General features: G+C 42.1%; 1 protein-coding gene across 4 annotated transcripts in view; it reads right to left on the reverse strand.

Moving 5' to 3' along the window:
- Positions 1–13,741, reverse strand: part of CLASP1 (cytoplasmic linker associated protein 1) — a 173,460-nt gene that overhangs the window by 112,605 nt on the left and 47,114 nt on the right. For all 4 annotated transcript variants that reach the window (XM_061464729.1, XM_061464982.1, XM_061464810.1 and 1 more), the window contains exons 3-8: positions 13,661–13,739; positions 13,312–13,415; positions 12,735–12,826; positions 12,572–12,647; positions 9,726–9,823; positions 8,481–8,548 (exon numbers count right to left, since the gene is read on the reverse strand). In XM_061464729.1, the coding sequence (XP_061320713.1) occupies positions 8,481–8,548; positions 9,726–9,823; positions 12,572–12,647; positions 12,735–12,826; positions 13,312–13,415; positions 13,661–13,739 (517 nt within the window). The remainder of the gene's footprint in view (positions 1–8,480; positions 8,549–9,725; positions 9,824–12,571; positions 12,648–12,734; positions 12,827–13,311; positions 13,416–13,660; positions 13,740–13,741) is intronic.

Raw genomic sequence — 13,741 nt, forward strand, 5'->3', positions numbered from 1 at the left:
ACTGACATACTTCACTGGGCTTCCACAAGTGCTGAAGCCTGAGTGTGTGAAATACATAAACAAATGTCAAATAAGCTTCACAAATCTGCAGAATATATAAGCATGGAATACTTTACATACAACAGGTTGTCCTTAGAGTGCAAGCCTTCCTTTAGGATATTTGAGTAATTTGTACTCCTGTCTCTCAGAGAACTGTTGAGAATTAAAACAACTGACTTAAAAATCACTGCTGCGTTCAGAATGATTGATATGTGGTGCATATACATGCATATGACCATCTTACTGACAAATCTGCCCCCGGGAGATGCTGTGTATAATGAATGACAAAGCCAACATCAAAACCATGAGATTTAGAGTTAGTCCTTTCCTGTGAAGTTGTCGGAGTTAAGATTGCTCCAGCCTTGACCCCTAAAGTCTTTCTAACAAAAGATCTACAATGGAGAGCCAGCTGGGCAAAGAAGCACAGAAGATACGAGGAAACTGGTAGAGATAAAGATAACCACCACTACAGCTCTGAGGCTTTATTCTACAGATGAAAACAACCTGACACCAAAAGACACACAAGAAACTGGAGGACAAAACTACAATAGAGAAATAGCAACACTACTATGCATTACTGAAATGTGATCACCTCCACAGCTTTACCAGACATTACTGCAGTCTGCATGGGAAGGGTGTAGGATCTTTTCTGATTCATTCCAAATTTTTTTTTATGGACACTGCACTCCAGATTCATCCTTGCAGCATGTTCTCTAAGATAACCATTGAGGTCCCTCAGATTCACACGGTACTTTTACCAAAGAGGAAGAGAACAGGCCCTGCATAAAGAAGCTTATCTCCAGAAAATACAGGCTACTTATGCATTTAACCTCCAGCAGTGTTAATGGAATTGTGCATGTTGATCTTTTGCTCATGAGGTCCACACTAAACAGCACCATCTCACCATTTAGCTGTCTGGTATACTGCTTCATTGCAAGGGAATCTTTGGATCAAGATACTTCAGATTCAATCCAGAAGACGCAATAGCACTAACAACGTACACACTTACTTTTCTTCTGACATTTGCTACTACCACAATTCAGACAACCAATGGTGACCTGGAGGTCAGACATTTCCCAGCAGATAAGACTAGCCGGACTATGGCTCCAGGCTCTTCATTCCACCAGACAATCTTTCACAGCTGAGAAGTTCACAGCATGATGAAATCATCATGCTTCATTAACAACAAATATGTGCTTGTTTTCTTTAAAAAGCAGTTAAGTACATTAATTATCCAATACAATTCCAACTCTGGAAAAATAATTTAAGAACTACTCTTTTGACTGGGAAAGGAGCAGCCAGAGTGAAAGGCTATCTCAGCTGTAGAAGGTGACACTGTCCATTGACAGGTGATGCAGTACGCAATGAAAAGGAGAACCAACCTAGATAGATTTTGGTGGTTTGCTCCTGGAGTTGGGAGGCATTTACTTGCTGTTCACAAGTAACACCACACACACATCCCCTGCCTGGTCTGAAAATATGTGTAATAAACGCCCTTGTGAAACCATAATATTCCAAAAGGACCCAAGCCCCTAAAATGAAGAACTGCCCATAAACATGGCACATTATATCAACTCCACAGCATCCAATTTGCCCAGGTAATTTCCACTGTCTATTCCATTACCAAAAAAAAAAAAAGCTGCAAATTAACTTGCACTTTGAGACAGACAAGATGGAAAAAAAAAAAAAATCAATACAAAACCAAAGTCTGTACAACTCATACCAACAATCTCACACTTCCTAAATTTAGTCTGCTACATCCACAGTGTAATAAGGATTTCAACAGGACAACAGGTACACTGAACAGAGAGAAGAGAGGGAAGAAAAAAGATAGGGCTTTTGCAAAGATGGCTAACAGAAATTACTTCCTCCAAATGCTAAGACGAAAAGCACAGGCTTCTGATGTACCAAAAATAAATGCAATACATGCATTCATGCTGTAAATTAGCTCTCCACAGGTGAATAGACACGGAGTTCCTCTGCCTTTCTATTTCACCTAGTCCCCTCCAGCCCCCTCCGACTTCTGCAGATATCATGCGTGTTACAGAAATGCAGTTGAAACAAAAAATGCAGAAAAGCCAGCAATGTCTCCATTTGGCACATTCTTGGAACTATGATTCAATATTAATTCAAAAGTACTTATAACCGATTTAAATAATCTTCCCAGTTGATGCTGCAAAAGGGAACAGTTAAGAAATGAAAGCCTCATTAAAACATCACAGACCAGGAAGGGCATCTGAAAATACCTGTCCTTCACCTCTCACAACCTGTTCTGTTCCCGTATATATACACACATCCTCTTCCTTTGCCCTGCCAAAGAGATCATTTATCATATTTTATGAAAGCTTAAACTGAGCTTGATGCCGCCAGGCTACAGATGCTTACAGCTATTTTTTAAAGTTCCACTATTACTGCAAGATTGCTTCAATCTCTTCACACCATTAAAAAGAAAATTTGACAGGCACATATTCAGACACTAACAAATAAACCCATCCATCCCCCCGTGGCACATTCATTAGCACCTACCTTTCCCTGTAGTCATTATCTGCAGTGCCAGTGAGATGCTGGGGAACAGCTCTGTGCTCCAGGAGCAGCCCTACAGTACATCTCTCAGCAACTTCGCCACCAGCAAACTCTCCACCCTCACTCAGTGTGACCTAGCAGGCTGCGATTGCCACCTCTCCTCCAAAATAAAAGCCTGCTTTCAGCTGAGCCCCATGCATCCTCCTATGCCCACTTGCTCACATCCCTCCCTTCTGAATTTGAGAGTCTAAAGTCCAGGAGGCAATAACGTGCTTATTTACAAAGCTGTGTAATACAAAGGGCACAGAGCTCATCTTGTCCATTTATACCTTCCACAAGGATGTGCTATGAGCTAATAGTACTCATTCAAATATCACTCGGCCATTACTGCTCTCTCTGCCCCTGTGCAAGTGAAAGTATTTCCTTGCTTTTCTTCATGCCATAGGAACACTGAGTCAATGAAATTAATTTTCCATTTAATTTTTTATTTCCACTCGAAAACAGTATTCATACAGAACAAGCCATAACAGAAATTGAATTGCACAAGGAGTTATGTCTGCTGCTTCTAAATCAATCTGTCTTAACACAGACAGCCACCCCTCCTTCCAGTCTGTAATTCTGCTGCTTGGATGCGTGTTGACAAACAAGCAATACCACACCCACAGATGCATGGAATTGCTTCAAAAATGTGGGTGATTTGTCCTCCTTATAATAAATATCAAAATAGTGTTCAGTGACTCAGCTTTATTACCAGCAAAACACAGGAATCCAGAATAGTTCTGGTTTCCATCTAATTGCCTCAAGTTTTCAACTTCATAAAGAGAATTCATACAGCAAATAGCACATTTACTTCAAATAATATTTCAAATACAGAAGTAGTTCTAACTCGAGAATAACACTGCTCCTTCTTCATAGGTTTTCAGTAACTAGAATTATCACACCTGCTATTTTAGCATTGTTTTGATTAACTTGCTTACTCTTAGAACTTACATAGGCAACTACTGAAATCGCATCCTCTCCTCGCCTTACTCAGTGCAAGTATCTGTGAGGGAGATCTCAGCTCCAGACTTCTGCCTTTAAGATCTGCTTTGATTTCATTGCAGCCCAAGACCACTGCCACCTCCACTACCCCTAAATCTTGCTCTCCCAAGTAAACTCAAAATTCAACATAGATTAGGAAGTTCAATCCCCTCTCTACTCACAGGTACCACCATACTGGCTCACCACCACAGTAATCCTGCACGCACCAATGTAGAATCATTTCCCCCAAATTGTGACTTATGTAAAAAATGGGGGTTTACATCAAGGAATGTCATATTATGATACTGCAATGATCATGACCATAAAAAAATACCCACAACATTGAAATACTTTGATTACTAATAGCTTTGGTCTGAGTCATAATTTCCTATCAGCCTGTATCTCTCAGCAGTTCGCTTAATCTGTTCTGAAATCCACGTTGGATCAAGACAGTTCAGATACAAGAAAAAACTGTACACTTTATGGTCAGGTCTTCCAGACATAATACCAAAGAAACCCATACACCATGAATTTCTTGTAGTCTCTGTTTATGTCAAATAGCTTCTCTCTGTATCACATCCAACTAAGGATCATTGCACAATGCCACACAAATACAGCAGCTGACTAGCTGGCAATTATTGGCTCTGGCATGATGAAAATATATTTGTCCCAGAATAAGGCATCTGCATAATTAGCAAAAGCAGTTACACAAAAATAATTAGCTTGCTGAAAGCCCAAAGGAGTAAAAACTATAATTTTTGCTTCAAGAAGCTGACTAATTATATGACAAATAACAAAACAGAGATGCACTGAGAATCATCGAGAAATCCAACATGGATTTTAACTTCAATTCTAGCTGTACGGCTGGTGGTAGCCTAGCAACAAGCAGCATAGTTCAGGCGTGTCAAAACCTCCCTACAACTTAATGGAACACCTCAGACTACTCTGCAAACCTCCCCCACAACCAACTACGTATTTGATTCCTGCATTACTAACTGATAAAAACAAAGCCTAGCCAAAAAAAAATATCAAGCAATTCAAGATAAACTCAAAGCAGCACTAAAGGACCATGGTACAGAAAGTTAATATAAACCACATTCATTATTTTCATAGACTTAAAAATCACATTCTGCTTAGTGTTGATCCATTGGATTTATGGGATCAGAAAATGCCCTGTTATTTGAAACACCTTTTCTAGCAGACTAAGATTTCCGTTTGTTTGTGACTTGCAAACAATTAGTTAAGAAATGATGAACAACTTGCAGCATACTCGCTGATCTCCGAATTACTCCTGATACCCAAATAATGCTGCTGCAATTGCTTACTTTTACTTGAATCCTCAGTGAGCTGGTAGAGGAAACTGTTATCCCAAACAGCAGCCTCGGTGCTAAGAGACCAGTTTTAGTCATCATTCGTCTTCGACCAGTTCTTTCGCCATATTTCACCATTTAAGAAGCCACAGTTACTTTCCCACCTGCCGAGTTCAGCTACGTTCTGCAGTAAGTCAGGTCTGACAACCACTTTCAAGTCTTGTTGTAAATAGCACAATTCCAGTGTTCCTGGGCCAGCACTAGGTTCCAAGTGACACTTCAGCCAACAGCTTGCTCTTAGTTACCCACCTGAGCTACCCAGCAGAGAAGTAGAGATTCACCATATTCACCCATAAGATCACATTTAAAAAGAGTTAGAGTTGATCTTTGCTAGTGTGCTGGGAAGTCATGATATAACTTCAGTTAACCTTTATTTCAGAGGCATGCATTAGCTCTGAGCAACAAGAAGCCCTTCCCCAAAGGGTGAAGCATGTTACTTTTCAGCCAGGTCTGTTCTGCTGCTGATAAAGGCAGCAGCCCAGGACAGAAAACCCAATGCAAGCGAACTAACTCTCCTCCTTCCACAGCACCATTTTATACTGACAAGGGCTTACAGACTGAAGTCTGCATAAACATTTGTCAGTCTGCCTCCCAAAACCTCTGGGACCCTCACGCAGCCTGCACAGAGGTGGACTTAGTACATGGCAGCTACAGAGAGGCACAAACGCAAGCTTTTAATACAAGGCACAACTGCACCATATGGCCTGAAGTCACCTGATCCAGGCAGTGTAACACAAAGGTTATACATTAGGTTACACGTAAGGTTAAAGTGCTATGTTTGGCCAGTAGTGTTATAATTTAAAAGGGGCAGCAGTACAGTCAGAGACAGATGCCCCCATAGTCAATGCTGGACTCTTCCAGACTCAGAGGATTAATAAAACTGAGACAGCTGTTTCCCAAGAAAGGCAGATCATCTGGATGAGCAATATTTACCATCATCTTTCCTGATGACTCTGACAACAGCTGAAAGTGCCACCTTTGTTCAAAAGGTCCAGGAAGTGTCAGGGACACAAATAACCTGACAAATTTGGTTTGCTTTTAGGCCATAATAAGCTTGTGACTATGAGTGAAGATAAGCGTCCTCCACTGGCTTACACAACCTCAAAAAGATAAGCTGAAAGCTGCACAGAGCTGTCGACACGGTAGATATGGTGAGCATGTATGCTGTTATTTGTGCTGTGCTTGGCAGGCAAGGAAGAAGCAACAAACCAGCCTATAGGACTACAAGGAACTGAACCCTCCCCTCACACACACAAAAAGTGATATTAATAAATTATGTTCTCATTAGCTTCACAAATCAGAGCTACTTTAAAAATAACTCATGCAACTACACTTTTTTTTTTTATTGTTAGGGAAGATTAAATGTTTCTGGCAGAACAATGGGATACCCTAACCTTTCCACACCTTGCTCTCTTTGACCCTTTAATACTCCTCCACTTCCCCCCAGCTCCCTTTCCCCCAGGCTACTTTTGGTCTGTGTCCACACACGATATTCAACAGAGGAGAAATGCTAACACACACACACTCTAAGGACTGCATCCAGACACAGTGCAAGCAAGGACAGTGAAACATCAGCAGATCATATTAAGCAGAGTGGGGAACACAGGAGTACTTGTGTCAAGAAGCATAAAAAGCCTGTTGATGGAGTCAAGGACATGAGATAGTGTGTGTAAGGTCTCAGGCATTGTACCTGCAAGAACATTAAGTCTTCAAATTCACCAAAACAGTGACAGAGGAAGGGGTATTACAAGAAAAAATAATTCTAATAAAACTAGAAGATCTAATGTGCATAGATGCTTTCCTTGCATGTATTTTAAAAAATTTTTTAAAAGTTTCTATGGAATCCTTCTTTGGCAATTTTAAAACAGATGGCTTGCTTTCCTGGAAAGAGATGGTAGTAAGAATTGCCTACCCAGAACAAGTCATCCCAATTGTCCCATCTTGCTTCTTTTGATGTTTTTCATGGTGCCAGCAGCCTTGAATTACATCACACCATGCACTAGAATGTTCAGACTGGAGACCAGAGCCACTTCTCAAAAACCAAGGATTCACAAGTGATGTCTCTGGTACTGTTCTGGGATGTGTGAATGCTAAAATGATTACATAGCTAAAACTCACACCACAAATAAACTAACTCTAGTTTCTTCCTCTTCATGTGATTCTTACATGTACCCCACATATTTCAGACTAAATACTCTTCTAATCCATTGTGACATACATAATTTTCTACCAAGATCACTTTCATTCAGGCTAGAAAAAAACCCTCCGTAAACTTAGCTTAAATTTGGCTAGAGGACATTAAGCTCCAAAAATCCTTCCCTCTCTGCCAAAAGAATAAACTCAACAGAAATCCCACCCACAGTCATCATCCCACCAAAGCGACGATGGTTAAAAAGACCATGTAGCAATACTTCTCACCAGAGAGTACATGTTTGCCTCCTCAAAATCCAGACCACACAATCTACATAGCGGAGTGATGCATCAAATTAACTTCCTGGTTTTGAAAGCCCATTCTGTTCCACTACTACCAAAACAGAAGTTCTACCTTAGCCTAGCCAAACAGAAAGCAGAGAAGCTGGATCAGCACTAAGCTTGTTTCAGTTAGAGTTAGGATTTCAGAACGAACACCTGGAGGTTGTAAGTCTTAAGATGTTTGCTAAGGGATTAAATATTTATTTCCCCCACTCCTTAAAAAAAAAAAGTACAAGGACATTTGTTTCTCAGCTGCACCTTTTTGCCACTGTAAGCCTCATGTACCAATACATTATGCAAAAGCATAATTTTAACCCATTCCATCACAGAGGAACCTGCACTAAGTCTTCATCTTCCCAAACATACAAGAGAATACCACACCACATTTCTGAATAATCCAAAATACAACTTCAGACTTTTCAAATAAGTCAATTTTATTAGGTCCTGCAAGAATAAAGTTCACTGTATTTTAAAAATTGATTTGGCAAGAAGAATGGTGCCTAGAAGTGAAAAAGGTATTTTTTCTCATTCGAAAGAGCAGAGACACCTCTGTTCTCTTGGTTTCTGAGTGCATGGTGGGAAAGACTGGGGACATCGCCTCTCCTGCTCTTGGCCTTGCGGAGTGTGGGGGCTTGATAGGAACCCACAGCACTGAACCCATGTTCTTCATCTCTGCTCTACCCTGCTGTTGGCAGAAAAATTAATTCCCTCACCAAGAGTTCTCTCAAAACTCTATTACTAAAAAATGAGTGATACTTAATTAAAAATACTTACTAGCTCATAAGCTTATCTTTAAGAAAAGCAGTAATAAACACTTGTTTTTTAAATCAGCAAGCTACTAGTCTCAGACAAGGAGCATTCTCCTTCCAATACTACTATGAAGACAGAGCAGGTCAACTGAACATCAATTTTATGTGTTGCAAAACCTATGTATATATTTCTGATCGCCCATACTTTTCTCCCTTAACAGAATGATTGTTCCGTGCCCACGTCCATTTGAACGCCTCACCAACTGAAAACTGCTTAAAACAAGAAAATGCAAATACTCCTACTCACCACTTGAACTCTGGATCATGTTTCCAGATTTTTGGACCTCATCGAATTTTGTAAAAATTACATTCAACCTGTTGGAAAGGTAAAGAAATACACAATGAAAGATGAATTTAATCTTTAGGAATCTCTTCATTTAAGATGCTATAGGACAAATTTTGCTTAACTCAGGTCATTGGGAGCACTGTCCAAAATGTCACTGTAGAAGAAAGTTACTTGAAAAATAAAAGTATCACAGCATGCAACAGCAGATAAGAGAAACTGAGAAACAACTGAATCTACAGAGGTGTAAGATACAAATGGAAATACTATAATACTGAAGACATAACATGTCTAATTCTAGATGTATTTCCAGTTCATTATTACTTCACCTACCTTAAATATTTGCAGAAATACCACAAAACCCACTCCTAAAAAAACAACTTCACCCAACATTTATCTTTGGCCCTGATGCTTCTCTCATTTGTGTCACAGGCCTGGTGGAGCAGAAGATCCTTATCACATCTCATTAATCCTTCCCAGAGAATTTATTACTTTCAGCCACATTGTGGCAGCAGGTATTTTCACTGGAGAACAAAGGCAACAGTACTGGCTACCCTCGCATACACCCCACCTCTGAAATAACCTCTTGCCTCTTCCCTCTGTGCATTGACACACTGCCATCTTCTCCATCCTCAGGTCTAACCACACTCCACCCTCTGCACTGGAGGTTTTTGCAAAACACGGAGCAACTTCTTACTGCATCTGAAGTGGCAGACACAGAGGAACAGGGCTTGGGTTTTGGGGTGGGGGAATTAGGGTGGTTTTTTTGTTTGGTGCGGTCTGTTGGGAGTTTTGAAGAGACAGGTTTTTTGGGTTTTGGTTTGTTTTGATTTTTAATAAAGCCTTGGAACTGATGATATTGACTGTATTGGTTTTCCTTCTTCTAAATTACATAAATGCAGGCTACTCTGAAGAGTCCCCTCTACACATGCAGAACATCCAGAAAAAAAATCATCACATTAAATCTTAAATCAGTTAACTACACATCTGTTATGTTACTGGTTTTCCAAAGATGCTGTGGCATCCGTAGCCAAAGGTAAGGACCTACATTAAGGGAAACCTGAGTGTATGATATAAAAAAAAAACACATACGAACAACCCTGATCCCAGGAAAAGGTTCAGTCATGCAGCTCCTGAAGCCTTTTAAAAGAAGGAAGGGAATAAAAAGCAGCCCCAAAATACTGAAGACATAAGGATATTACAGCTTACCGAGACTGGGGTAATCCTTTTTTACTGAGATCAGCCCTTACACGTTCACCAACATGTCTGTATATTTCCACAAGGCTGTTTATTGCTGCATCTCGAACCTGAATGCGAGACATGAGAGACATCAGCCATCTCTGTAATTTAGATAAATCCTTGTCCTACCTTGGAGGAAGAAATTTGCATATTTCTCAACAACAGTTGCCAATATAGCCATTAGCACAGTGTTCAGGAAGGAGCTTCCATCCCTGCATTTCAGATATTAGCAGTATCAAGAGGTCTAATTTAACTGAAATGGCAGTCAAGACATAAGATGAAAAGTTTCATACATAGGGATACACACAGGGAGCTCGCCTGACTCTGCCAATACTCCACACATCGTATTCAACAGATGTATTTACTAGATCAAAAAAGCAAGGACACACATACAAATAGACCTTATATTGCTAGTATGTTATAAAAGAAACCAATTTTTAATGCCACTTTATAAACGTATGTTTCTGTGTTAACAAAATACGAAGGGAGGTGTAATCAATCACCATGAATTTTGCATGTTTTCTAAACTGATTTGCAAGAAATCGCTGAGCACATCACCCAACAGAAGAGCCACAATGTGATTAAAGTGTCACCTTTCGGACTGAACCCCCTTTCTCCATCAGGCAGAGAAGGTATCTGCTTTGCCTACAGAAATACCTACAAAGCCATGCATTTCTGCTTCTTAGAAGATGGCCTGGCATTACCAAAGCACCAGCACGCATCAGGACTAGACACAGGATATTTTGTGGGCAAAAGCTAGAATCGCCTATAGGCAAGAGTCAAAGGGCAGGTAGATATACACACAGGTGTCCTGTTTCCTAGACAAAAAAAAACAAAACAAAACCCTTGACTTGCGCTCATCTCACCCCGCTGTGCTCCACAGCCTTCCCATTCAGCAGGTCACTGCCAGTTCCCAAACCCCTGCCTTCACTCATACCAGCCCTTAACTTGATAGTCTTGCCTCTCTTCCTTTTGCCCACCAGCCCCATATGCAACCAGGCAGGACTTCTGAGCACAGCTCAGTAAAGACTCTCTGATGTCCCCCAGTTTCTGGGTATACAGACCCTAACCCAGCCTTGCTCTGCCTCCAACAACCAGGGAGAAGTAACAGTGTGTGAGTGACATCTCACACACCTGAAGTGAGTCCCCCTGCCCTGGGGCCCATGCCCACACATCAGCAGCAGAGGCATGGCTGCATGATCTGGAAGGACTGTGTATAAAGTTAATCAGAGGTACAGTTTCAGGACTGGGTAAACCCCACACTGGGTAAGGCAGGGAGCCACTACTATCACACTGGGTTTAGTCGACAACAGCAATAACAAAGTTTCACTCAAAAATAAAATTGAGCATTAACCAATCATAGTTTAAATACTGTTGTCATACCAGATGCTAGTAGAAAACAACTACTCTTTCTGAAAAGAGCAGCAACATAACAGCTTCCATGTCCACCACAAAAGGGAAAACTGCGTTTGACCCGGATATGTGGTTTTCCATCATTTCTCACCAAGAGAGGGCAGCATAGACCGAGCACCAGGTTCCCCAGCCACAGAAGGCACCAGCAGCACAGAAGCAGCCCTAGGGGAGCCCAGGGCAGGTGCTGCTCAACCAGGAGACACTTTGACAGCCATTTGTCTGATCAGTTCGGGCATGGGTTTTCTGGGGATGAGGAACCAAACCCAGGAGAAGGTCCAAGAGATCAGCCCCATTTCCCCCTGCAGCTGGATACTGGGATAATGAGCTATGTCAGGCACATAGAAGAGGCACCGCAGAAGCAAAACGTGTCAGTGCCCTCACCAACTTTCTGATTCATTTACTAGCTCACCAACGGCAGGACCAAGGTGTGTGCCTGTGCCACAAGTACCCCCCCACCACCTTGAAGAATAAGAGCTTGCTCAGTCACAACTCAAAAACTACGAAAGACCCTGAACATCAAACTTTCTCAGAAACTTCTTGTGGTAACAGGTTTATCCTCCTGCATTGGCACAACCAGCAAAGGAAGGCTGCTTCACATTCAGTCCTCCTCTTCATCAAAGGGAGGCCCCAACAGCCATGGGACTACAGCTAACTCCCTGAACAATGCAAACCCATTCTCCAGTTGGCCACCCCATGCTTCTTTCCAGCTAAACACACCAGACCTGGATCACATGTCACCCATGCTGGGAAGGTAACAGGAAAAAAAACCTGCTAGTACACACTGTATGACAAGTTTATACCCTGCTTTCCCTCCTTTTCCCCACCTTCTCACTAACACTTGAATCTAGTTTCAGGTCAGGTCCTGTCCAGGGCAGGACAAAAAGCATACAGAAGTGACAGAAACCTTCCAACATGTATTTTCCTGTGGCTTGCATTGCTGATTTAGGATTCCAGTACATCTTGCTTTCCTTCCACCCCTTATTCAGAATCTGCCTGTACAACTTCTGGCAGTACACCTAGCCAGGCTGTCCAACTGGTCTTATCTGCCCTCCCTGCCCAGACTGGTTCATCTCTGAAGATGAAGGATGCTGCACTAAGCCCAGAGGGTTTCCTGCAGCCTCCCCTGCATTCAGACTGTAAATCACAGCAGTTCCCTTCCCACAAAGGTTTCCTGCTCTGTTTATATCATCTACAGATTCATGTTGTTCTTTTGAACTCTGTGCTGGTTTAGGCAACACTTCACTTCAGAAAGGGCTCTTCAAAAAGGGCTCTTCATGAACAGCATTGTTCAGAGCTCACCACCAGCAGCACAATTAGCTAATTTACCAGGCAGAACACAGAGCCCTGCTTACCAACAAGGCAATCAGCACAACCTTTAGATGTGACTCACACCAAAAGCTTACCTGGCTGTTTGGATCTCCAAGTAAGTTACATATATGTGGCACTATCTTACTCAGTGTTAAACTCTGAGCTCCAGATCTGGGAATAAAGAACAAGAGAGCACTGGTGTGAATCACAGACCAGGCTTGCATACATAATACAGGTTTGCAGGAAGTTCTGACTTACGCATTGAGCGTTGCAATAAGGCAGAGGCAAATCCCTTCTCTTGTCCGGAAATTCTTGTGTTTGAATCCTCCTAGCATCCTGTCCCACACGTACTGTGGAAGACAGAAAATGAGGTGAGACAGGAAGGAAAGGAGGCGGGAAAGACACAGATTCTTTCTTCCAGCAGATATATACCATGACATCTCTGGAGCTTAAACATAAGCTTTACACCCATCCAAGCAGAACAGGACAAGAAGTTGGAAGACGATTTCAGATCTGTCATTCTCTGTTCTGTGCTGAATTCACCGTAATTCCCCACTAGTTAAAACAGTACTTTTAGTTACTGAAAGCAAGTACCTTCCAAAGACCCAGAACTACTACTCTGACATCCACTCATCTCATCCTTGGGAAATCCACTGACACTCCCATGTGTATCCTGACATGCAACAGCACTCCCAAGAGATGCAAATATCTCAAAACAAGGTGTAGGGAGATGAAGCCACTTCAGACAGAGCCACAGGAGGAAACCCTCTGACAGAAAAGTTCTCCGTTTTAAGCAGCCAGTCACTCACTCACTGCAAAAGGCTATCAAGCATACCTGAGGGTTAGCAGCTTGTTCCATGATTTTCAGCAGCAAGGTCTGATCCTGCTCCCTCACTGAGTCTTTAGAGTCTCCCAGCCTATCAAGTAAACTTGGCAGCACTGAGGAAAGAAAACGTGAACATCCAAATCCCTCCAAAGAAAACTCACAGTGGCACAGCCCCTCTGCTCTCTCTCCACCTGGATGGAGAGACCAGCCCTCCCACCCTTCAGCAGAGCCTGAAACCACCAAGAGCCTCCCAAGTGCTCTTGTGGAGAGAAAGCCACTTTTGTATACAGCAGCCACAGCAGATCCCAAAAGAGCAATGGTGACATCCCCCCTCCGCACGCACACACAGAGCCCTTACCTGTGCCAATTTGGGCCTTGAAGCGATCTTGCAAGCGGGATACTAATGCAGAAATTATGTCAATCCCCAGGAGAACCACCT

This window comes from Pezoporus flaviventris, unplaced genomic scaffold, assembly GCF_033815535.1.
Source record: "Pezoporus flaviventris isolate CSIRO_AGI_PZ_B2104156 unplaced genomic scaffold, CSIRO_AGI_Pfla_v1 ptg000001l, whole genome shotgun sequence".
NCBI classification, from domain to species: Eukaryota; Metazoa; Chordata; class Aves; order Psittaciformes; family Psittacidae; genus Pezoporus; species Pezoporus flaviventris.